Source organism: Pseudonaja textilis, chromosome Z (genome assembly GCF_049901715.1).
Source record: "Pseudonaja textilis isolate UNSWEBS1 chromosome Z, rPseTex1.2, whole genome shotgun sequence".
NCBI lineage: Eukaryota > Metazoa > Chordata > Lepidosauria > Squamata > Elapidae > Pseudonaja > Pseudonaja textilis.
Window position 1 is genome coordinate 34,136,187 of NC_142008.1, and position 26,307 is coordinate 34,162,493.

The 26,307-nt window shown below is 38.6% G+C and overlaps 1 protein-coding gene across 1 annotated transcript in view; it reads right to left on the reverse strand.

Annotated features, from left to right (window-relative positions):
• The window catches only part of CRPPA (CDP-L-ribitol pyrophosphorylase A), a 57,692-nt gene extending 31,959 nt beyond the window's left edge, over nt 1-25,733 (reverse strand). The window contains exons 1-2 of the mRNA XM_087917635.1: nt 25,290-25,733; nt 16,907-17,186 (exon numbers count right to left, since the gene is read on the reverse strand). Coding sequence (XP_087773761.1) covers nt 16,907-17,186; nt 25,290-25,498 — 489 coding nt within the window. The 5' untranslated portion in view covers nt 25,499-25,733. The remainder of the gene's footprint in view (nt 1-16,906; nt 17,187-25,289) is intronic.
• Between the last annotated feature and the right edge of the window lie 574 nt (nt 25,734-26,307).

Here is a 26,307-nt window from a genome sequence, read left to right on the forward strand (position 1 = left end):
TGGGATGAGGGAAGGAACTAGAGAGAATGCTGTCAAACTCATGCGCCTTTGGTTAATGTTATATAAAAGCACGTATCTCCTTAACAGTTTTACACTCTGATGGTGTTAGCAGAAGCTGACGAAAGCTTAGCGAACAATTTAAATTTTTAGTTCCAGAGATCAGGATGTCTGTCTCTTTTCACATACACACGCGCACGTGCGCGCGCACACACACACTTTCATAAATGTTCTAAACATGACAGTTTCTACACATAAAACATGTAACACAAGATGCTAAAATGTAACAGGTGAGCAGACCTTTATTTATAACCACACTGAATACACAAATTCCATCACCAGGATATACTTATAGATATCCTATGCAAAGCATTCATGAAAATGGTGAATTAATTTCTAATATAAATTAGATTAATATAAATAATAACTATCATTTTTATAACATATGAAAGATATGTAAAGCATATCTTGAAAATTACTCCGTAGTCTTTTTAGGTGAAATCTAAAATTAATTTTACTATTAAATTAATGTATATTTGAGAAGGACAATTTTCTAGGAAAACTGTTCCAGTCATGATTTCTTTATTTGACTTAGGAAGTTAAGACAGTATCACACTGGCAATGACTACTAGATTGATAGCAAATCCAACCTTTCCCTTTACTCCTTGCTTTTCCACTCGCCCATCTTTTATTCTTATATTGCTATATTGTCATTGTTTTTTTTATTATTTATACTATTGTTCCACTACTTTGCTACTGTTGTGTTTATCCTTTTTTCATTTCTCCATTGTAAGTCATCTATAGTAGCCCCACAGCAAGATAGATGGCAAACAGATTTAATTCTTCTTCTTCTTTTTCTTCAGCGTTTGTCTCGCGCTCGGGCGAGGTCCGCTAATGTCCTTGAGTACTGCTTCCACACCTCTCTGTCTGCCACGTGTGTCGGGTCTGCCTTCGCGATCTCTAGATCGGCCTTGATCGTGTCCATCCAGCGTTGTTTAGGTCTACCACGCGGTCTCGCTCCTCCGACAGTCACCTTCATTACAGATTTGATGATGGATTCTTCCTTGGCGCGGCTCACGTGGCCGAACCATCGTAGCGGGACTGCCTCATGACCGTGGGGATGGGCACGACGTTGAACCGTCTACGCACTTCTTCGTTCCTGACGCGATCGAGTAGGGTGAGGCCTACCGACCATCGGAGCATTCGCATCTCCATTATCTGGAGTCTGCTTTGACTTCTTTGGTCGTCGGCCAGCACTCTGCGCCGTATATGGCCACGGGCGCACCACAGAGTTATAGATTTTCGCCTTCAGGCGCATCGGCATCTTCTTGTCACAGAGGACGCCCGTGACGGACTTCCATTTGCCCCACGCTGCATTGATCCTGGCTGCCACCTCAGTTTGTAGTAGGCCTTCTTCCCCAAGAGTAGTTCCCAGGTACTTGAAGGTGGAGGCGCGCGGTAGCTCCTGCCCGTTCACGTGGATGGAGCCTGTCATTTCATTGTCAGTGGTCAGGTATTCGGACTTCTTTAGGTTCAGCCGGAGCCCGAACTGCTCGAGGCGGTCGTGCCACTGTTGGACTCGGTGCTCTAGTTCAGCCTTGCACAGGTTGGCCAGGAACACATCATCGGCGAGAGCAGCGTCCATGGGGCGGGCGTGTACAGGTCGTGTGTAATTGTGTCCATCACCAGAATGAACAGCAGTGGTGAGAGAGCAGAGCCCTGGTGTACGCCGACGGTAATATTAAACTCCTCTGATATCCCAGCTGCCGCTTTTACACGGCTTTTGTGACACCTGTATAGGAGTTGGACCCATTGTACGAGCAGCTCAGGCACGCCGTGGTCTCGCAGTGCGTACCAGATGAGATCGTGCGGGACTCGGTCGAAGGCCTTTTCCAAGTCTAGGAAGGCGGTGTGGAGCGGGATTTTCTTCTCTCTGTGAGCCTCCATCAGCATCCGCACACCGAAGATGGCGTCGGTGGTGCCGCAGTTCTTGATGAATCCAGCCTGGTTGCGCTGATGTCGACGGTGTCCCGAATGCGCTTATCAAGGACGCGTTCAAAGATCTTCATAGTGTGTGACAGTAACCTGACCGGTCTGTAGTTGGAGCAGTCCGCTGGGCTGCCCTTTCCCTTCCAGATCGGAACAGTGGTGCTGCGGTACCAGTCGTGTGGCACTTTTCCCGTGGAGACGATGTTGTTGAACAGCTCGCACAGCCACAATGCCGAGCCCGGTAGTGCCTTTTTCCAGAAGTCGGCAGGGATGTCGTCTGGTCCTGTTGCCTCACCGCTTTTCATGGCCTTGATGGCGTCGGCGACTCGCTGGCATAAATGCCTGAGACTGGGCCTTCAACTGGGTCACCTCGCGGGGTTCGTGGGTGTGGGAACTCCTCGGTGGAGATCTTCTCGAAGTATTGCCGCCACCTCTCCGCAGCGTCTCTGGGGTTGACGATCAAATTTCCCCTTTCGTCGTTGATCCCATGAAACTGGTCAATGTCCAGGGTCTTCCTGTGTCTGCTTTTGGCTAGGCGGTAGATCTCATTCTCGCCTTCTCGCGTGTTCAGCTTCTCGTAGATGTCATCGTGAGTGGGAGCTTCTGGCTGTCGCTACTGCTTTCTTGGCTGCCTTTTTGGCCGCCTTGTATTCGCAGAGCTTCTCGCTGGTCTTGTCCTGAAGAAAGGCCTTGTAGAGCCGTTTCTTCAGGTGTACGGCATCTTGTACTTCTGGTGTCCAGAGCCATGTATCTCGCTCGATGCGTCTCGTCCTGGCTTGGTGCAACCAAGCTGTTGGCAGCCGGCAGTGTGAACAGTGCTCTTCAGCATGGACCACGCTTCCTGTGGCCCGTCGACCATCTGTGGAACTGCTCCGGTTTGATGAGGGGTCCCGCCATCTTCTTCTGGTTCCACCACTTGATTCGTGGCTGGTCTGCATTTCTTTTGTCAATCCTGGTCTTGGGCTTGCTGATCCTGATCTTCGCCATCAGCGGCCTGTGCTGACTGCTCGATTCGCACGGGCACGCCTTGGCGTTGAGCACGCTTTTAGCGGCTCTTCGTCGCACGATGATGTAGTCGATCTGTGTGTGGTGGCTCCCGTTTCTGCTATGGTAGGTGAGGAGTTGAGATTCTCGCCTAATGAAGCAGGTATTCGTGATGGTCATATCATGGGAGTCGGCAAAGTCCAGGATCCTCTGGCCATTCTCATTCGTATCGCTGTGCCGTGCCCACCGTGGCACTGGTGTCCGCTTTTGTCCCGCCCTACATGACCATTCAGGTCGCCCGAGATGATGATGTCGTCTTCGTGTGGGATCTGCCTGAGTTGGATGTCGAGCAGTTCCCAGAAGGTATCCTTCTCCTCCTCGTGACATCCGGTCTGAGGGCGTAGGGCGGACAAGATGTGTAGGCGCTGCCTCTCGGTCGCTACGACGATTATCATCAGTCGTTCTGTGAGGCGCTTAACTTCTGCGACGGAACTTTGCCAGCTTGGACTGACAACCACAGCTACACCGCCGCGGTTTTCCTTACAGCTGGTGTATATGATCTTGTAGCCGTCTATAGTCGTAGCCTTGTTGCCCTTCCAGCGAAGTTTCCTGGAGGCAGCAGATGTCCAGCTTCCTGTCCCGCATGGCCCTGACGATCTCGGTCGAGCGTCCAGTCAGCGAATCCACGCCCAGGTGGCCACCTTGAGCGCCTGGCAGTCCTCTGTTCCCCGCTTGCTTTTTTCACACGGCCGTGCTTTCCACGTGGACCATTTCGTTGATTTTTGGCGCAGGCCAATGGTCTCCTGCGCCCGTCGGTTCCCCCGAACGCGGTAGCATTGGACGTGTGTTTTGTAGTGGACGTTTCCATCATGTTGATGCGGCATTTGAGTACTCCAGCCGGCCTGTCGCGTGGGCCTGTCGCCGGAGGGTCTGCTCTCAGTTACGGTCAGCGTTTGACGGCTTCGCGCATCCAGGGGACACCACTTGGAGGTGGCAGACCGCTCGTCCCCAGATTTAATTAATAAATAAAAACAGATTTAATTAATAAATAAAAATTAAATTAAAGCTAAAGTCACAGATATTTAAAGCACCTGAAGTTGGAAAAGCTTATCCTCCATCAGATAAAATGATATCAACTATTCCAGCAAATCCTTCAGGCAAAGCCATATCCTGTTTGGTGCTTTCCATATCTTTTGGGCTACAGTTTTCAAATAATTAAAGTCTAGCAGTCAATTTAATCCTAAATAAGGCAAAGTTATTTTAAAAATCCTCCAATTACAGGAAGTGATTAGTAATAAGAACTTTGAGAACAAGTTTCTTTCCCCTATCAAAAATTCAGCTCTATTTGTACAAGAATAAAGAAAATACAAAAGTACATTAAAACTATGTAACAATTTTCAAATTCATGTCGCCAATTGTCCATTTCATCAAATTAAACATTAGCACTTCTAAAAATAATAATCATATTAATCTGGCCTTCAACCATAGCACAATATTCAAAAGCAAGGGAGGAAAATCACCTTGATCTTGTCACTGACTTTGTTGGGAAGGTTTTAATTTACCAATACTTATTTACATTCCTTATTTATCCAATTCTGCCCACTATTTGTTTCTTTTATTGATAGAACTCTGCCAAGTGGAACTAGTGTTCACAAGGATCACAAAAACTTTTTCCAGCCTATTTTTAGGTCCTGCACACACAAAATAATTTCTTACTGTGCCCAATAGGTATATAATTTAACCTAGAGGTGTTGTAAATTTTTCCATAGCTGTATAAATCAATATGATTATTGTCTTTTCACCCTAACAAACATTTTCACATATTACTGCACTCTGAATATTAATTTACACAATTTAAACTACTTTTATTTGAAAGCATTCATATACATGTGTTACAAATTCTACATTCAAGCAGAATTAACTGAGCACTTATTTTTGCAACAAGTAGGAACATGTACTTGTTCATGAACATCCATACTCTCACCAATTATATATTTAATAATCAACATGCTTTACCCATAACTGTAATTATCACTTCTGATAGCAGAACTATCTTAAAGAATTACCTCTTTTACATTTTAGAAATGCCACCTTCAAGGAAAAAACAACCACAATTATGTGACTTAAATATTATAGTTTTTTTTCACAAAGTACATATTTTGTACAATGAAAATTGAATTGACACTGGATTTATACCACTTCTTTGGCATTAAATTGATTCTGTAATCATTTTAATTACCAACAAAACTGGGGAAAAAATTAACAACCTCAGAGTGAGACAATAGCAGGAAACATTAAACTGTAATTTGGCTTAGATACAGATCTTGTTGTATTTTAGCTAGACCTACGCAAATCTGTTTAATCTGTTTACGTTTTTCTAGGTTGTCTGTTGGATTTATTTTAGGCATAACTAGATCTGCATCTAAATCAGTGGTTCCCAAACTTTTTCAGTCCACCACCCTCTTGGTGCTACAAACTTATCCTTGGTGCCCCCCCATCCAGGGATTCAAATTTCTGTGGGCGTGACCTAATTTGAGTATGTAGCTTGCTGGTCACGTGGCTGGGTGGGCGTGGCTTGGTCATGTGACTGGATGGCATGGCTTGCTGGCTGGGCATGGCTTGCTGGTCACATGACCGGGTAGGTGTGGTTTGGTGGTCATGTGACTGGGTGGGCGTGGCCAGGTGACTGGCAAAGTGGTCCTCACTTAATGGCTGGTTGTTTAGCAAGTGTTCTAATTTATGACTGGCCTCCCCAAAGATACTTGACCTGTTTTTGGAGTTTTGACAGCCATGAACACACATACTCCCTTCAAACCCTTCTAACCCTGCTGGAGCAGGTCATTGGACTAGAATCGGCAAAGCATCTCTGATTAGATTCTAGTTGTGAATAAAATCTAATCAGAGATGCTTTGCCTATTCTTGTTTATTTGTTTTATTTGTATCTCTTTATTTTGCTGAATTGCACTGACATGCGTGTCCCTTCTTGTGCACAATCCAGAAGCTTTTGTGATTCTTTGCAGCAAAAATTACTGACATCTGGCTTTGCTCTACTTTTCAAATGTGCTGCCACTGCCGCGTTCTAGGTGCCGGCCCCACAGGTCCACCCCATTGAGCCCACTGCACCAGAGGGAGCTGCCCAAGCAAGTCAAGTCAATGGGGTGAGCCTGAGAGAGGAAAAGAGAGAGAGAGAAAAGAGAGAGAAAGAGAGAAGGAAAGAAAGAGAAAAGGGAAAGAAAGAAAAAAGGACAAAGAAAGGGGGAGGATGGAAGGAAGGGACAGAAAGAAAAAGAAATAAAGAAGGAGGGAGGGAAGGAGGAGAAGGATAATGAGATATCTATTCTAGTCCAATCACCTGCTCCAGCAGGTTTAGAAGGGTGTGTGTGTGTGTGTGTGTGTGTGTGTGTGTGTGTGTGTGTTCTCCTTGTAATTTACCAGTACATTTTGGTTTTGCCTTCTTCAGAATTGGCACTGTAATACATTGGACAGAAGTAATTTTTAGGGTGGAGATCTGGTCCAATGGATCCTGTTTAAAGCCTCAACAAAATGTGAGAGCTTCCTGATAGTCTTGACCATGTTTTGTTCACAAAACCTTTAATAGAAGCCAAAGATGTTTCAATGTGCTGGCAAAGATATTTCAATGTGGAAAAGGGCCTCAGTCTAAACTAGGTCTCATTTCAATCTGATGCATCATCTCTCTCTCTCTCTCTCTCTCTCTCTCTCTCTCTCTCCCTCCCTCCCTCCCTCCCAGACTGGCTTTGCTCTACTTTCCAAATGAGCCTGCGGGGCTGGTGCTTCAAACATGGATGGATGGAGAGAGAGAGAGACAGGTAGGTAGGTAGGTAGGTAGGTAGGTAGGTAAGCAGTCAGACCTTTGGGATGAATGTATGGATAGATAGGTAGGTAGATTGGTAGATAAGTAGGTAGGTAGGTAGATCTATATTGGTAGGTAGGTAAGTAGGTAGTCAGAAAGACAGGCAGGCAGGTAGGTAGATAGATAGGCAGGAAGGCAGGCAGTCAGGCAGACAGACCTTTTGGGAATGCGACAGCAGTGGCACTTTGGGAAAGTAGAGCAAAGCCAGAGTGGGAATTGAAGTCCACACAAGTTGCCAAGATTGAGAAACACGGGCTGAATATATCAACCCAACCATTCTGGTTAGAGTTTAGCATGCTGTTTGATTCTGTCTTGGTCAATAAACCATGGCAAGATCTCCTACTCCTTAATGCAGCTGCCCCTCTGCCCCTTCTCCAGCCCCTGCCCCAGTTCTTTCGTTGGCATCCAATTTTGCAATGCCAACCTCCCTGGGGCAGCGATGCGGCCGACTTCACCCTCTTTGCTGTGACCCAAGGTCCACTTCCATCAGGCCAAGCAAGGGGAGGTGCTCTGCATACGCTCAGAGACTCCCAACTTCAGGGAAGCACTCCGCCCATCTTTACGCTCCTCCCAGGAGAAGGAAGGCATGCAGAAGCAGCTCAGACCGACGGAGGGGAAGGCGGAGGGAACGATCACTTGGAAAGCAAGCAAGTGCAGAGCTTGGTTGGAAGAACCAGGCTGCAGAGGGAGGCTAGGTTCTTGGTCTGGGCCAGCCACGTAGAGCCGAACTGAACCAAGTCACGCGCCTTGGAGAGCCACAACTGCACCCACCCACATCCTGTGTGCAAGCCTGGCTGGCTGGAGAGGCGGAGGCCAGGCAGGCGCTGCGCGCTTCCTTGTTCTCCTCTGGGGAAGGGGGCCCTAACACCGGACCACCCACCCCTTCCACTGCGTGCCTTGGGAGGGTTTTGCTTTCAGGCCTTCTGGCATGCCTCCACTGCTTCCACCAGAGAGGGCAGCCTGCAAGCTAAGGAGTCCCCTTTCCGCCACCTCCCACCTCTCCCCCTCCCAGGCTTGGCAAGGCTCGCTGCACGAGTTCCGCATTTGAGGCGTCGGCTACAGAGCAATGAAACAATCAATGGGCTGCGTGGCCGGCAGTCATTGAGCCTGCAGGGATGGCACCTCGAACGCCCCCCTGCCACCTCTTAGCGCCCTCCTGCTGCCCCCCTTGCCTCTTAGTGCCCCCCTAAGGCATCCCTCCCCAGGGGTGGTACCACCCACTTTGGGAGCCACTGATCTAAATCATTATCTTGAAAGATGCAGTTTCATACTGTAGCACTGATAATAGCAACCACATAGAATATCCAGATCACATTTCCCACAGTATAAGTTCTTAAAAAGAGGAAATTTTGAATAGATATTCAATGAAATACATTGTGCTGTAAAATGGTTTGTTACAGTTCCTAAACTTCTGTAAAAGGTTTCCATTGCAAAAATGATTATTCTCTTAAAGAAAAATCATCTACATAGTGTGGTTAAGTTATCCAAGCAGTTTGTATAACACCAACTATTTATTAAAAATAGATGACTATGAAAAAATATGATTTTCATATATCTGCAAAAAAGTCAAAACACAAATACAGTATGAGCAAATACAATCCAGGATACTATTATCTGAGAATGAGAGAAGTTATTTCTGGTGGCTCCAAGTTGTTGTGTTGGCTTCTTTGACACATGAGGTGTTATTTTCTCTCTTCAAGAGACCATGCAATATTTTTTTAATATTACAATTACAGAGCACCTGAAACAAGGGATTTGGACCAATTTCAATCAGATTTCAGGCTAGGATTTAGTACACACAATTAGGCTTCCACCCTAATGGCATTCCAGAACTCTTTGAAAAACTGTCTATCTTTCAGACCTCAGTTGCCTGAACAGATAAAGATGATAGATGATAGAGAGAGAGAAAGAGAGAGAGAGATGATAGACATTCATTTACTGTATTTTGTATATATCAGTTTAGCACAGCAATTGACAGATTATAAAAGACCTGAAACAAAACATCCAGTTTTTGTCCAAATAGGAATGAACAAAAAAAGCACAAGATTAATATGTACATTAATATGATAGCCTTATTCTGTTTCAGAGAAAATTTTTAAAAACTAACTTCTTTGCTTGGAACAAACCTTTAGCTTTAGCTTTGCTTGTAAGTAAGCACAGAATTTTGAACATGGTGAGAAGCTTTTGGTCAGATCAGCACAACATGCACTCTACCAACAGTTTTAAAAAGTAGTGAATTTACAACTGCTGCAGTGCCAGCAACTCTAGTGATTCTGCAGCTCTACTAGTTGTTGATTAGCATTTTCAATATATGTGACAAATGAGGATTTTTAATTCATCAATGTGGAGCTTTTTACTTGACAGGTTAGCAGGCATACTTTGATTAATGGAAAGTATACTTAATTGCAGCTGGTTAGAGAATTGAATGGAATACAATGGAGTTCAGATAATCTATCTATATTGTTTAGGAAGTACTACAGCCGTGATGGTGAACCTATGGCACACATGCCAGAAGTGGCATGCAGTGGCACACGAGAGGTCACCCAGAAGAGCCCCACTATGCATGCGTGTGCACCGCCCGCCAGCTGATTATCAGGTATCTGGTGTGCATGCCCAGGAGACAGGAGTGCGTGAGAGATGCACACTGCATGTGGGGATTGCACGCACATGTGCATGCCCAGGGGGCTTGGGAGGTCCTAACACATTGCCTTCTGGGTGCTGGCACATGCGCGCACAAGAGCAATTTTCAGCACAGGAGACCAAAAGGGTTAGACACCCCTGTACTAGAGGTAAACATGCACAATGCACAATAGTGAGAATGACATGAAAGATGATTGAAAGTCTGATGGTAAATCTCATCATCTGCCATATCAAAGATAAGTGATCCAAGGATGAATTAGCTTAAATAAGTTTTCATCTGTTTGGGATCGATATGTTTAAAATGTCATTATATTTAAAATACTATTGATGTATACCATGACCTTTATCAGATCCAAGACAGTTTTCCTTTTTTGGATTTGAACAACTGCACATCATTCAATGAACAAGAACAGAGATTTATCCAATGAATGAACCTCTTAAGATGAATTCAAGGCAGAATGCAACTAGAATGCAGTATAAGAAGATTTACATATATTTTTTTCAGAATCTAATTTAAGTATAAAATTAATGGTGCCTTCCTGGTTTATGTAGCCAGTCCCACTGTCAGGAAAACCAAGCAGCAGTAATGAAGCAGCTTCTATTATAATTTCAAATGATCATAATCAGCCCAAATTAGAACTCTAGCTATTATTACATGTGAAAAAGATTTATTTTTCTGTATCTAATACAAAGAGCCACATAAGAAAAGCTGCTGAGTTATTGTTAGGTACAAGTTTCTACAGGTTTCTGTAACAACAGTAGCTTGTTTTTCAATTACACTGAGGCAAATTGGAAATCAGAAAAAAAGATGCATAGCTTAAGGCTGTTGATCATTTATGGTCTTGCACTTTTCAATGAAATGACATGCAGTAATTGTGCTGGAAATGCTTTATCCCTGAAGCCTGGTACAGATGAGAGAAAGTTAGGAAAAGCTGGCTTGAGTATATACTCACGTTTTATGTATTTGTATCCTAATTTTCTTTTCAAAATGAAGTCCTAACAGTTTTGAGCAAAAAAGACCCAACCCCAATATTTTAAAAGATAAATGTTGATAAACTGTTGAAAATGAAAGAATTTCAATGCATCTGTAAATTTAAGTCAAGTAACAACTAATTCAGCTCATAAACCACTATGAATATATAAATAAACATATAGCTCTAGAATAAAGGTATAAACAAACATATAGCTCTAGAAACAGTTGCATAGTTGTGTGTGTATATATAGTTGTATATTTAAGGGATTTACTTTTTTTTCTTTACGCAAAGTTTGAATATTCTTCTTGTAATAATGTAATATTTGACTTCAATCATTTTAATTAGTTTTTTGGATAGATATGCAGTTATATTACATTTATCAGCATAGAAAACTGAATTGTATTTAGCATGTGACAAACACACAAATAGACATCAATTAAAGCAAGTAAAACTTAAAAGTAATAAAAACAACAATGTGAAAAGCAGAAATGACACCTAGAATCACACACACAATGCTATTTCTGCTGACTGCCAGCTGCCTGAAATGTGGCAGTTCAAATCTCACCAAGGTAAGGTTGATTCAGCCCTCCTTCCTTCCGAGTTCTGTAAAATGAGGACCCAAATTGTTGGGGCAACATGCTGACTCTGTAAACCGCTTAGAGAGGGCTGTAAAGCACTATAACATGGTATATAAATCTAAATGCTATTGCTATAACCACAACATACAATCAAGGTCCAGTAGTGGCCATAGCCAGGGGGCTTGAGAGCCCTGCTTTAGGGGATGCAAACTGATAACTTCACACTGGCAATGAGCCAAGTATTGTCTCTGCATAGACAATATGGTTAAAACTGGGAGACTAGTGTAATGTATTTTTTTGAATCTGCCAACATATACTATTATAGTCACCATTCATATGAAAATCTATCTTTATTTGACTTAATCATGACTACAGCTATATTTGAATGTCAAAACACCCCCATTTAAGGGTTTTTTTTTTTGCCATTGATGAAATAAAAGTCCAAGTTTTAAAGAAAAAGCACAAGCATGATATTAACTTATTCCTGGAGTCATAACAAAATAAACTGAAGTTTAGTTATAAGAGTTCATGAGAAAATTGGACTTTTTAAAGTTAAGAAGACTAGTCCTATCTTTCAGGATTGACAAGTTTCTTTTTTAAAAAAAAAGGCCGTGCTGAAAACATCTTTCCTTGTGGTACTGTTAAAACTGTTGGCAATATAAAATTGCTAGGAGCATTGGAATGCTGCCTTCTTCTGTTTTCACTACCTTTCACAACTTGTATTGGCAACAAAAAATGGGTTTTTAGAAATGTATAAGTTTAATTATGAATTGCTTCAAAACATAAATGGAATTTAATTGGTTACAAAGCTATATTCTAACATAATCAGGACATTGTTTCATATAGTTAATTTACTAGGGCATAATTTAGTAGTTCTCATAAGCTGCACATTTTGAATCCTGCAGGCAAATAACAAACTGATTAGTAAATGTAATAATGTAATTTATTCTACTGACAAGTGGAATTAAAAAGTGCAATATCCTACTTGATCAATTGCCATTTTAAGAACATTAAGACTTCATACAATTATGCTATTCATATGGAATGCAGAATCTGAATTTACAGTATCATTGTTGCATGAGTGATTTAATGTTAAGTTTCAGCCAAGTTTTTTTTTTAAAAAAACCTAGGAAGTCTAAGTACATAATTTAAAAAGGAAATAATTACTCTTCATAAAAAATGTTTAACAAAGCAATATTTATGTAGATTTCTCATTCATCCCACTTCATGTTTTAGAGTAGGCTTTGTATATATTTTTTTCCTAAATGGCCATCAATAAGGAAGGCATGACACTCCAGTTTACTGTGCCAAAAAAGAGAACATGTATATTGCTTTTGTATGGATGCAGGCATTAGCTATGCATAAGCTCTACATAAAAGCAAATTTAAAACAGGAATATAAGACATATTTCTAAAATATAACAGACTGGGCTCTATCCAGCAAAATGCAATTCAGTGGTGAGAAAGCAAAAGTGTATATTTAGGCAAGAAAAACTAAATTCACAGGTATAAATAGATGGCACCTAGCTCAACAACTGTTTAGTAACTGTGAGAGAGATCTAGGATTCCTAGTATGATAAAGCAGTTTGCTACAGCTGTCAAAAAGGCTAATGCGGTCTAAGGCTGCATCAGCAGAGAGATAGAATCAACTATCAACGTGAAGTGTTAGTACCACTTTATGCTGCACTAGTAAGTCCATACTTGGAATACTGCCTCCAATTTTGGTTACAAAACAGATATTGAGCAGTGCTGGGATTCAAATAATTTAACAACCAGTTCTCTGTCCTAATGATTTTTTCCAACAACCAGTTCACCAAACTGCTCAGAAAGTTAACAACCGGTTCTCCTGAACTGGTGCAAACTAGCTGAATCCCACCACTGATATTGAGGCTTTAGAAAGTGCAGAGAAGAGCAACAAAAAAGATTAAATGGACTAGAATAATGAACAGTTGCAAGAACTGGGAATGTCTCATCTAACAAAAAGGACTGAGGTGACATGATAGCAGTCTTTTATTATTTGAGGGGCTGTTATAGAGAAGAGGGGGATAACTAATTCCCGAAAGCATTTAAGCACAAGATAAGAAGTAATGGATGGAAGCTTAACAAAGAGTAATCTAGTATTAAGGAAAAAATTTGGGCTAAAGGCTTTTAAGACTGGACAGCCACTTGTCCAAAATGGTATTGTCTCCAGCAATAGAAGATTAAGACTTCAAGATCTCTTCCAACTCTGTTATTTTGTAATTAAACAGGACGTTTTTTCAAAGGCATTAAGGATTGGCTGGGGATCACCATATAATAATTTCTCCTTTCTCCTTTTGGAATTTGTATTATGAGCCAGTTATTATTTTCTTCATAATAGTTATTGCATCTAAACTTGCCATAGATCCATGATGGTGAACCTATGTCACACATGACAGAGGTGGCATGCAGAGCCCTCTCTCTGGGCATGCGCTCCACTTTGTTGCGCATGCACCTCCCATCTGGTCTTTGGGTCTCTGCCACGCATGCATTGAGGTCACATACATGCGGGGATCACATGCATATGCACAGGGGCATGGGTAGGTGCCTGCATATGCAGGATGCAGGGGGATCATGCATGCACAGGGATGGGGCACATGCACAGGATGGGCGCGCACTTGCATTTTGGGGGTGCACACACGCATGTGCGCTTTGGGCACTTGGTGTCCAAAAGGTTAGCCATCACTCCGATTATTCCATTCCTTATTTCAAGAAGAATGAATATGCTTCTCATTAAAAACAAGATGTAAAAAACTGAATTTAGATGTGCTCCTATTGTTTTCCTTTGTTTTTTTTAATAATAGTTTTATTGAGAAAGATTTTACAAGCCAAAATAATACAAATCTAAAATAAAATGAAAATTAAGAAAAAGAAAAGTGCTCAGCAAATAGAAATGAAATATAGATAGATATCCTTTATTGTCATTTTTTACTGTGTGCACACTGGTAAATATTTAAAAGGAAATTCTGTTGCCCACTCTCAGAGTGTGTGTGTGTGTGTGTGTGTGTGTGTGTGTGTGTGTGTGTGTTGCTAAGTGAGACATTTGGTGAATTTTATGAGATTTTATGACATTTCTTGCTAGAGTTGTTAAGTGAATCTGGTTTATCAATTGTCCTTGTCAGAAGGTAACAAAAGATGATCACATGATCCCAGGAAACCGTCATAAATATGAATCAGTTGCCAAGCATCTGAATTTTGATCATGTGACCATGGGACTGCATAACTATGAAAACTGGTCATAAGTCACTTTTTTTTGCAATTTTGAACGGTTACTAATGAACTATTGTAAGTTGAGGACTACCTGTATACACAACTATATATACATATTATACATGTGTGTATACATATACATATATGTACGTATATCTTAATCACTGTCCATTTTGAATATATGGTAAAAAGATTAAATGTTAGAGGTTTCCAATCTTTTTATAGCAATTATAAATGCATTTATATTTTATCATCTCAAACTAAGTTTACTTCATGGGTCTCTCCTTTTTCAGTTCTTTCCTTTCCAATCATTAAACCCATAAATACAAGTTGTTGTTGTTTTTGTCTATTTTCAGAAAAAAAATAAAACACAAATTTCACTTAATCAAGAACCGCATAAACAGAGATGGGATTCTACCAGTTCGGACCAGTTCTATAGAACCAGGTATTACTATTCTGCGTAGTTTGGAGAAATGGCAAATTGCAACACTGGCTGGCCCATCCCTTCCCACCCGCCTCTCCCCACTCCGCCCAGTCATTCTTTATCTCATATGCGTGCCATCTAACTTGCCTGCATTGTGCCTTCGCTAATTTTTGGTAAGTTGCTATTTTTCCTTTTTTTTTTCTCCCGAAGATCAGTTTTCCGATTATCAGCTGTGCCACACAATTTAGATTACCAGAAAGCAGGAAATCATCAGATTTCTTGTTTTCTAGCTAATCTAAATCACTGTTCTACTGCTTTGCCTTCACCCAGGAAGCTTCCCCGAAGCCCAGTCAGGGATTGCATTCAGGGGTTTGGAGGGGGGAGAAGTGGCCTGAGAGCAGAGCTGAACCTTCCTTAAGACTGAAGCTTCTATTTTTCAATGATGATTCAGGCAGCAGATTGCAGAAAGATAGATCTGTGAGTGAATCTGTGATTCTCCACGCAACTCAATCTGCCTGCCTCCTTTGCCTGATTTTGGGTAAAAGTTGCTTTTTTATGGATGGATGTAAATATTGTATGTATGTAAATATTTATGGTATTTACATACAAGCCACGCCCAGCCAGCCACATGACCTCCAAGCCACACCCACAAATTAGGTCATGACCACAGAACTGGTTAAGAAATTTAAACCAAAAATCTTCTAAATTCATTCTGGAGATGAATATATTTTAAAATCCCATTATCACAACCCTAAAATATTAAAGTTAAAACAGGAACTTTAAATTTATATTTGCTTTCAATGATTTTTTGCTAGAATCTTAGACGACATGACAGTATATTCTATCATTTACTCAGATGACTGATTAAATAATTCTTTTTACCAATAACACGGTACATCTTCATCTATTCTTATTTATAAAATGGTTCTTTAACTTGTTACAAGATCATAAGTGTTTCTCTTTTAGTTTATGCTGATCATGTTATTTTATTCTTTTTACTCTGAAACCATCAAATGCTTCTTTCATTTTCTCCTCTGCTTAGCTGCCCCCTCCCACACACACACAAGCCTAGCTTTTGGTGTCTTACTTACAGCAGTGTAACAAAAAAATTATTCCTCATACAGAAGAGATTTTACTAAATAATTTGGGATAAATATTTAAAATGTTCTGATGTACTAGGTGAAAATGCAACAGATTATGTAAAAATCAATATGGCTAATATTATTTGTAAAACTATTTCAATTATGTCTGTTTATGTTAATTATTTCTGACATCTATAACATACTCTTGATTCTTTGTTTAATAAATTAAAGAAATTTACCAAAGTAAAGCATTTCTTATTTAAGTTATCCTATTAAAATATTCAAGTTCAATATTCGGTATCTCATTTGGTTTAACCATTTAAATTATAGAACATTAAACAATCTTTATTTATGAAAGATTGAGATGGACTCTGATAACCAATAAAACATTTTGCTAAGTGTGACTTAAACCCTTAATTGTTTTAAAATATATTTTACTGAAGTTAATTATATTTTCAGATGGCTAACAGTCAAAGGTTACAAAGCCAGCACAATGATTTACTACAAACTGCAATTAAAATCCATTCATTTCTAAAAGCAATGTGCCCATTTTGTACTTGACACTCTTATCCTTTCAAGAAAAATAAATTACAAGTTGCCATGGGTCAGTGATGGGATTCAATTTTTTTTACTACCAGTTCTGTGGGCGTGGCTTGGTGGGCATGGCATGGCTTGGTGGACGTGACAGGGAAGGATACTGAAAAATCTCCATTCCCACTCCGCGCCAGAGAAAGGATACTACAAAATCCTCATTCTCTCCCCACCCCACTAACCTGCTTTCCAGCTCCATTCTCCTGTGAGGGCAACAAAAGAAGACCCAGCCGATCAGCTGGGACTCAGGAGGCAGAGAAGAGATGGGGTCAGGGACAATCAGAGGTGGTATTCCAAACTACTCAAAATTTCCACTACCGGTTCTCCGAACTACTCAAAATTTCCGCTACCGGTTCTCCAGAACTGGTCAGAACCTGCTGAATACCACCTCTGCCATGGGTACATAACTCTTGTACCTTGTGTATTTTTTTTAATCTTAATTAATAATTCTTAGTTATGCATATTAATGGAGAGGAAAAGACTAACTGCATATTGCTTTGCAACAGATCTTTTATAATACTTACTTAATAGATCTTTTATAATACTTACCCCATGGTCTTTTGCAGCCATAACCACTTTAAAAAGAATATCCTCCTCAACAAATGGTCTGACAGCATCATGGATTACTATTATTTCTGGTTTCTGGAGTGGAACACAGAATGTATTGCCTTTTACAAATACTTTCAATCCATTGAAAATAGATCTGTGACGGGTTAGTCCTCCTTCCACTACTGTTGTTCGCTCATGGCCATATTTTCTAATAATAGATTTCATTATTTCAATATTCTCTGGAGAGACCACAACCACAACATCAGAAATCCAGTTGATTCTGTAAGAAATTGAAGAAAATAATATGTCTAAAACTTCCTGGGACTTAATGCTCCTGGGACTTTGTTCTATTTGGAAATAAATATATAGTATAAAATAAATAGCTTCCAAAATTTTGGCTATATATTTATAGGTACGTAGGTTATTTTTAACCATAATACTTTATAAAGAAACAGGACAAATGTTTACTGTATAATACATAATATATATTCAGTGAATATGAAATTGCAGTCTTAATAATATCGTAAGACTATGACTAGAATAGAAAAACCTCTTATAGTCATGACTAACTTATGTTTTACTAATTTTGATAGACATATAATCTCTGTTTTCTAATTGCAGATTTAGGATTCATCTTGTGAGTTTTCCATGAGATTGTTAGTTAAAGAAGTTGCAAGGCAAAGATAAAGTTTAAATTTAAAGCCTACATTAAGGTATTGGCTTAGGATCTAGAGACTCAAATTCCATTCAAATCTGGACCTAACCAAATAATTCAAATTTTCCTAATGCAATCTTTTTAATATTTTCATATTAAAAGCATACTCAAGACTTATATATTCAAACTCTAATACAAAAGGATATTTTAAAATGTGAAGATAAATATTCTACTGGCATAAAATACACATTAAAAATACCTTAGTAACATTTTATCATGCAACTATACATGTTCTCAGATCACAACTGAGTAAAGAAAGAACTGTAGGGTTTTTTTAATTACTAAAACTTTGAATTTGAAAAGGAGATTGAAATACAGTATACCCCATTCTTTCACAAACTTTGTGTTTGTGCACTATTTGTACTAATGCAAGTAGCACAATGCACAAAACATGCTGTTCTTGTCAATTTTACTGACATGGTCAGCAGAAAAGCTGAAAGCATCATCCTGTATGTGGAACTAAGAATGTTGGAACTGACTTGAAGCTAAAGCTGACAAACATTATATCCAACTTCACAAACTGATGTTATCTAAATAGAATATTTTATTTGGCCAAATGTGATTAGACACACAAGGAATTTATCTCCAGTGTAGAAGAACTGCCCAATGTACAGCAGAGCAACAGAGTAATAATAATCATACTACTGCACTAATAATAATAATAATAATAATAATAATAATAATAATAATAATAATAATAATAATAATAATAATAATAATAATGTCATATAACATGAGTAAATATACAGGCATAAAACAATACAATAAGGATTAGGTGTTCAGCAGAGTGAAGGCACAAGAGAAAAAAAACTGTCCTAGTGTCTAGATTTCTGGCATGCATTGCCCTATACTGGCATCCTGAGGGGAAGCATTGAAACAAATCATGTCCAGGTAATGAGGGGTCTATAGACACTTTCTCAGTTTCCCTTGAATCACTTCAAATAGCCCTCCTTGAACCAATTCATCCTATGATCAAATCATGTCCATTCACTACATTAGAAAAGTACATTTATTAAAATCTGAATAATACACTTTAATTAAATGGTGCGCCAAATTGTGAAAAAAAATTCAAGCAGTCCATGTGGAAAAACAAAAACATTACTCAAAGCCTTTGATTTTCACTATTGCAGGATGTAATAGAAGTCCAACCTTATTTTTATTAAAACAATTGGAAATAAAGAGCAGTTTAAAATTATTCTAAGCATATTTTAATCACTAATACTTAAAAATATATCACAACTTGTTTATTCTCTGAGAAAAAAAATTCTTAAGCTTGACAACTTTTACTAAAATTTGCAGAAAATGTGTAATTCATGTTTTCCAAATGTCACTTTTCTTTAAAAAGTTGAGCATGCTGTATCCTACAAAAATGTGAATATTTAATCTTAGTAAACTGTCAAATATAGCCAACAGAAAAAAATGACTGAAAAGAAATTGGTCTGCAATTAAAAAATTAATCATTAAAAATATAATTAGATTTGAGATAGTTTTGCATTGAAGTTATACCCTGGCAGACAGGGAGGGTTAGAAAGTCTTAGCTTATCATTTGTTGTAATATCCATGAAGAACAACTTTACGTATAATAAGTATTAAACAGTATTAAACAAGAGCCAGGTGACATTTACAGTATCCCAAAAGCCAGCTAATTGGGGGCAAAGGCCCAGTCCACATGCCTGGCTTATTAGTCACTTTTTTGGAAGTTTCGGTGGCATTGGAACTTGGTGCTGGCACCTAATCTAGCTCTGCTAGATTAGGTGCTGGCTCCTAATCTCCCTGATAAATTGTTTCTGTTTTGTTTTGTTTGTAAAGCTTTTTCTGCTGGTCTACTTTCTTTATGGACCCAGCTGGATGATAGGCCTCACTCACCCATAAGGCATCTTGCACCCCACTCAACTACCCACATATTTGTTTACCGATTGCATTAGGGAAAGTAGGGGATGGGGGTTGTTAAGAAAGGCTTACTCACTTAACAGCTATTCCCATTTGCTACTGTAGTGACCAGGCTCTGTTATGGTTTAGGTTGTGGATCAGCTGCTTCATCTAGTAGATGTAACTCAGTGGTAATTTTTACATCTACAAAGTTAACAATATTGTTTGGACCAGCAGCATTTTCAATTTCTAAGACCCCATAGATACTAAAACAATTGGTTAACTTTTTAAAACTATTTTAAATCTAAAAATCCTATTATTTATTTTTATAGTTTTACCAATCAATTAATTTGAAATTCGGAAGTTAAGAAATGGAATAAAGAATTAAAGATTTTTATATTGTCTAGACCAGAGTTAGCGAACCTAGTGCACCAAGTGCTGAAACTGAAGCACACATGTACAGGGGAGCACTGGAAACTGGAAGAGCAGCTCCCCGGCACACTCGTGGGGTTAAAGCTTCTGGTTTCCAGTGCGCGCAGGAGCACCAGCTACCTGGTCTTTTGGTTTCTAGTGCGCACACATGTGCCAGCCAGTTGATCTTTGCGTGTGCATGCATGCCAGAAACCATGCATGTATGTGCAAAGTTCAGCTGGCTGTCATGCATGTGCGCACTGGAAACCGGAAGCTCAGCTTCCCAGTGCACACATGTGTGCCAGGGAGCTGCTCTTCTGGTTTCCGGTGCTCCCGCACATGCAAAGACCAGCTGGCCAGTGCACATGCATGCACCAGAACCCAGAAGTGACAATAGGTTCACCATCACGGACCTAGACAATGGGAAAATATTTTAACTCCTGTAGCAATACTGTCAATAGATGAAATTACAAATGAAAAATGCTTAGAATGTATTAGATTGTATTGTGCCTGTCTAGAAATGTCTAAGACAGCATTTTCTTGGAGATGTAATAGGTATAATACTTCTTTAAATTGTTTTTACAATGCCCTACACTTATTACATTTCAAATAAAATAGTGGATTATATAAATGTGATTGTGCAACGGAAGAAAATATTTTGAGAGGATAATCTTTACTTGAACTACATTGATAATACATGGAATTTGACAATGGGATAACATAAAGGGATTGCCCATGCTCTTACTGATATTGCCATCATATGGATGGAAGGCTTGATTACACTTCCTATTTATAAGTGGATTGCCTACAGATGTCAACTTATTTAAGTGAATAAGTCAGACCAACTACTTCGTATATTAATACTCTCCAGCTATCCATTGTTTTCCAAGTTATTGAGCACAATTATTTTGTTGCTATCTATTCTCCTAACAAGCTATTTTAGCCCATGATAAATACAGTAAAGAAATGAATGAACCATTTTTCCCAAACAAGGCATTTTATATAGCAATATAAAGTATCCTATTCAGCCTGGTTAAATGCAAAATTTCCATTTACATGCCTATTTACTCCATATAACCAGTTCTATTGACAAAGTATAATAAAACAAAACTGATCAGCATCAAAAACGTTCATAAATGTTATTCAATGTAGGGGAATTTAAAATCAAAATTGATAACATGGTGCTTGAGAGTAAATGTGACTGCCAAGGTCTTAGTGAATGTGAAGTTTTGTCTCACCAAACTTCATTGTTTTTTTAAAATCTGTTTAAATTTTTTAAAAAGTTATTGCAAAGTTAACATACTACAAAGCAAAGAACTGACCTTAATAGCAATAACAGATTTATATACCGTTTCATTGTGTTTTGCAGCCCTCTCTAAGGAGTTTACAGAGTCAGCATACTGTCCCCAACAATCTGGGTCCTACATTTACTGACTCAGCACAATCTATATTTTTAACATGAACTCTGTGCTTCATAAAGTTCTCAGATAGGCTTAGAAAATAAGTCAGTGGGTAATTCACTTTACCTTCTTATTGGTTCAGTAGGCCACTTAAATCATTTTGATTTTCATTTGTTCTTATAGTTCCAGAAGAGCTTATTAACTTAAAAATCTGCAGATCTTGATCAAAATTAAATGAAATTGAGCAATATTTAATTCAGCGAGTGCAGTGCTGGATGCAGTACTAACATAATGAGTCACACTAACGCACGACAGAAAAATAAATTATTTATCCCAAGCCAATATTATTTCATGCTTATTCTTTCAATTATATGCTTGGAACAAATACAAACCCATATTGTTTCCCACATTCCATCACACAAAATATATAAAAGATTTTAGGGTCCCCTCCTTCCCAGAACCAGGCTATTTTGTTCAACATGCACAACAGGAAACTTCATTTAGAACCATTTTCTTCTATTTTTCTTCACCAGGCCTGGTCCATTAAATGTGAAGTTCCAAACTTATCCTGTTTTTTTTTTTTTTTAATTTCAAATGATCTATTAGTTTGGATTATCTTTAATCAAGATGGTTTTAAGGAAAACTCAAAAATAAAACATCCTGTTTAAAATAATCCACTATGAGAAATTCTCAAAATCGAAATACATAACAAACCTGAAGTCTCAATTAAAGAACTGCATGGAACAGATGCTAAAATGCCACATTTTCACTGAAGTTTGCAGTTGAGTGGATCATACACATATCAAAAAGGTATAACAAAAAGGCTGAGGGAATGTTGGATCCCATGTTTTAATGTCTTTTTTCATCCCCTGCAAGCATAGAAAGGGGTTGAAAACAAAACAGAAATTTAACATCCTAACAGTATATAATATAATAAAAATTTAAAACTATAATTCTATATTCAGAAACCAAAGGGAGAAAAATACAAGTAATACTAATACTTTAAGGCTAACCACAACATAATAAATCAACATTAAATGCAATGTACAGTATATTATTGTTAATCAATTTAATAATTTGAGACATTTCCTAATAATCAATGTAAACAAATAATAAAACTATGGATAATTCTGCAGCGAATATTACAATGAAACTATCTCCAGCTTCATAAAAAAATCCTGCCAAAAATGAATTGGCAGTCCTTTTGAAGATATAAGACTCTAAATATAACTTTCACAAAGTAAGAGCTAAATCGGGTAAAGTTCTTATGGAGAGCTTTAAGAGGGAAACTATAAACAAGCAAAATACACAAATAACAACAGGATAAAATATATCAAATAAATAAATAATATCCTAATAATTTGGAATGATCATCTTAACTTCTAGCTAATCAAAACCCATTCTTATCTGCCTACGTGAAATGTTTATTCACTATATTGGTGTAGAGAGCCTTCTCAAAAAACAAGTGTGTAAATGTTTATGATGTATCTTGGGCTGATCATTATTTATTAATTTATGAAAATTAGTTATATGTATACTGGTCAGCATATATGCTTTCTTTTATGGAAAAGTGCCAAATGTTTTTGTTGTTGTTAATGGAATAAAGGAACTTTTTTTTTCACAAATACATTTTAATATGAATAAAACCAATTGCCTAATTGCACTATTAAACTGAGTGTAAATTGACTAAATTTTAAATAATATGATATTCTTGTACAAATAATCCAGAAAGTCAGCACCAGTATTTGTAATAAATAATTTATTATAATAATTTATTATAAATAATAATGGCGCCAAAGTTCCTATCAAAGTAGGACCAGCAAAAATGAGAAAAAAATCAGTTCACCAATCTTCACTGCTGTAACATAATTAAACTACACTAACCATAAAAATTCATACAAAAGTAATCTGATATCAGATTAAACCTTAGACCTCAAAGTAGTCAAATCCTAACCCTACCTTTCCCTGAATGCTTGAACAATTGATTCAAAAATTCCCCAACATACTTCTATCATAAAAGTTCAATTAAAACTAATGATTATGCCAAACTAAGTCACCACTAATAGAGATTTTGTAAATGTAAAAGTTAATCCAGCAGACAATTGTATTATAACATGAATATAAGATTATCACTAACCGTAATAACTCATCCAAAACATATCCTTCCCATTAAATACAATCTTGGACTTCAAGAAAACCTATCTAAGCTTAATTTTACATTCATGTCAATTTTACATGAATGTAAAATTGACATGAATGTAAAATTAAGCTTAGTAAATTGTAATGTCAATTTACACTAAAGGTTACCTTAGTGTTCTTACTTTAAAATTTACCTTGGCAAAGAATCATGAAGATTAGAATAGAATAGAATAGAATAGAATAGAATAGAATAGAATAGAATAATGTTTATTGGCCAAGTATGATTGGAAACACAAGGGATTTGTCGGTGTAAATACTCTCAGTATACATAAAGAAAAGGTATATTCGTTAAGAATCAAGGTTAAGAATTCGTTAAGAATCAAGATAAGGTACATCACTTAATAATAGTCATAGGGTACAATAAACAATCAAATCATATTAGGAAACAGTCAATATAAATCGTAAATCGATACAAGCGACAAAGTTACCGTCATACAGTAAGATTAATAACAACTCAAGTAATTTCTACCAATATAACACAAATGTAGTTCCACTGCTATTGAAAATTTATTGAAAAGCATATAATTGCATTAAATGTAAGTACAGACTTTATGGGAGCCCATCATAATCCAAATTGCACTCTAATGCCAATATAATTTTTGTACCTTAAAAGATATGTAAGCAGATCACCTTCACATAAAATAAAGATCAACACTATATGGGTATCTAAAAACTCATTCTAAAGCTAATTATTGAAACAAATGTAACCAGAACTCAAGGAAACCTAGCTCTAATTGTATCAGTAAAAATAATTACCCTAAGCGTTACCCAACTCAATAAATAATTTAGTCTTAAAATTACCCCAAACTTTCGCAAGATTAGTTTTTCTTAAACTAGCCTGTTTTCTCCATGTCATATATGTGGGTATATGCATATTTTTGTATTTATTTATTATTTGTTTTGTGTAATATATATTGGAGGTGGTGATCCTTTGATAGCTGTATGCAATGAAATTTTATTTTAATGTATGCTGATTAGTGTACTTTCAAATTAATAATAAAGTTAGTCTAAGTGTCAAACTACACAACTGAAGTAACCTTATCATTAAACATATTGCAAGAGATAGATACCCCTAGATTATCATTTTGTAGATGTGTGTACGTGAACTGCTATCTCTGCTTTATTCATACAATTTGAATGTACGCAGGTGATATTTAAAAGACCATTCAGGATCCAGAATACAGTAGTACATATGGCATGATCATACATCAATTCATGGGAATCGCCCAGACATCTTAAAAGTTATCGAGTTTGAGAAACACTAATGTGGTTAATGAACCAAGTCGGAAGCGAAAGACTCTGTGACTTCTTAGGTGCAAAGGAAACTGAATGACCTAGACTACTCACTGTTTCTCAATCCCAGGAAGGAAGCAATATAGACTCGAAAGCACACCAAGTCACGAAGAAAGGGGGGGCACGCCAGAAATACAGCCAATGAAACTTATTACTCAGAAGCACACAGCCTCGCTTTAGGTACATCATGAGAAGCTCAGAGCTGCACATGTGAACTCCATCCCTACTCTTTTCTTTTGCCATGCGTCCCACCGCGCTTAACAGCAGCCTCCCAAACGCTCCATTTCTGGGCCAAGCTGCTCTTAGTGCTATCTATGAGCTTTCCAAAACTCGCTGTGCACTGATCCCCTTTGCGCGCATGCGTAGAACGAAACAGCCCTTGGAAGGACTTGGCACGCCACGCATCTTTTCTCCTCATAAGCACATGGGAATGAGATGCTGGGTGATACCGGTGTGTTTGGGACGGAAGGATGAAGCAACAGTACAAAAGCTTTACCTTTCTATCGCCCGCACGGTATAGCTAATGAGTGGCCTCCCCAGCATTGGACAAAACTGCTTTGGGGTGCTGCCACCCAGTCTTTCCCCGCTTCCTCCGGCAGGTAGTACCGCTGCTACCGATACTGGCGGTGATCGCCGGCAGAGTCCGATCTCCCCTGCCTCTTCTAACTCAGCCGTTTTTCCGACTCCAGCCCCCGGCGGCTCCATTATGTGCTTCTAGCTCAGAAACGACTTGCAACAAGCTGTGCTCAATTGCTTTGCCTTGGATTTGAAACGCAGCCTTTCTGTGAGTCGGAAGAGTCGCCGGTTTTAATCACCCGACATTCTCATGGGACAATTGATTTTAGTCTCCATTTTTAAATCGTTTCTTTAAACCTTTGCTGGCCCTTTAAAGGACCTTTCGGAAGTGGAAGGGAAGCCGAAGAACGGGCGGAAGAGAAGGGGGGAACTATTTTACCCACTGCGCACGCGTTGCGCTTCCTACTCAGATGGAAAGCCATTGATTGGAGAAGCAAAAGCTTCTAGTCTCGCTGCTGGGTTAAGACTGTAGCTGCTTTCTGTCTGGTTGGATTATGATGTCCCTTTCCAATGTTTTTATTCATGCATGTATAGTGTATTGGCTAGAAAAAGGCTTTTTAAAAACCCAATAGGTTCAAAGAGAGTCCCATTCTCGCCTCTTGTCTCAAAATCTTATCTTAAATATTAACTGTTGTATTCTCTACCATGAGGTATACGTTAAAGCATACTTTCTATAAATATAGATGAAAGTAATTTATACTGGTGGCTACATGTTTAGGATTTATTCTTCTGAGAATGCTTGATATCTTCTTGAAAGCTTAAGAATGCTGACAGCCACTTTAGAATATAATGATTTGTATGCTTTCTATTTTTCTTAATTGAAATATTAAAATATAGCACTCCAGAGGGTTAATTTCATCGCCCAGAAGATCATTGGTTGCCCTCTCCCCTCTTTGGAAGAACTTTATAGTTCCCGCTGCCTTAAGAAAGTTCAAAAC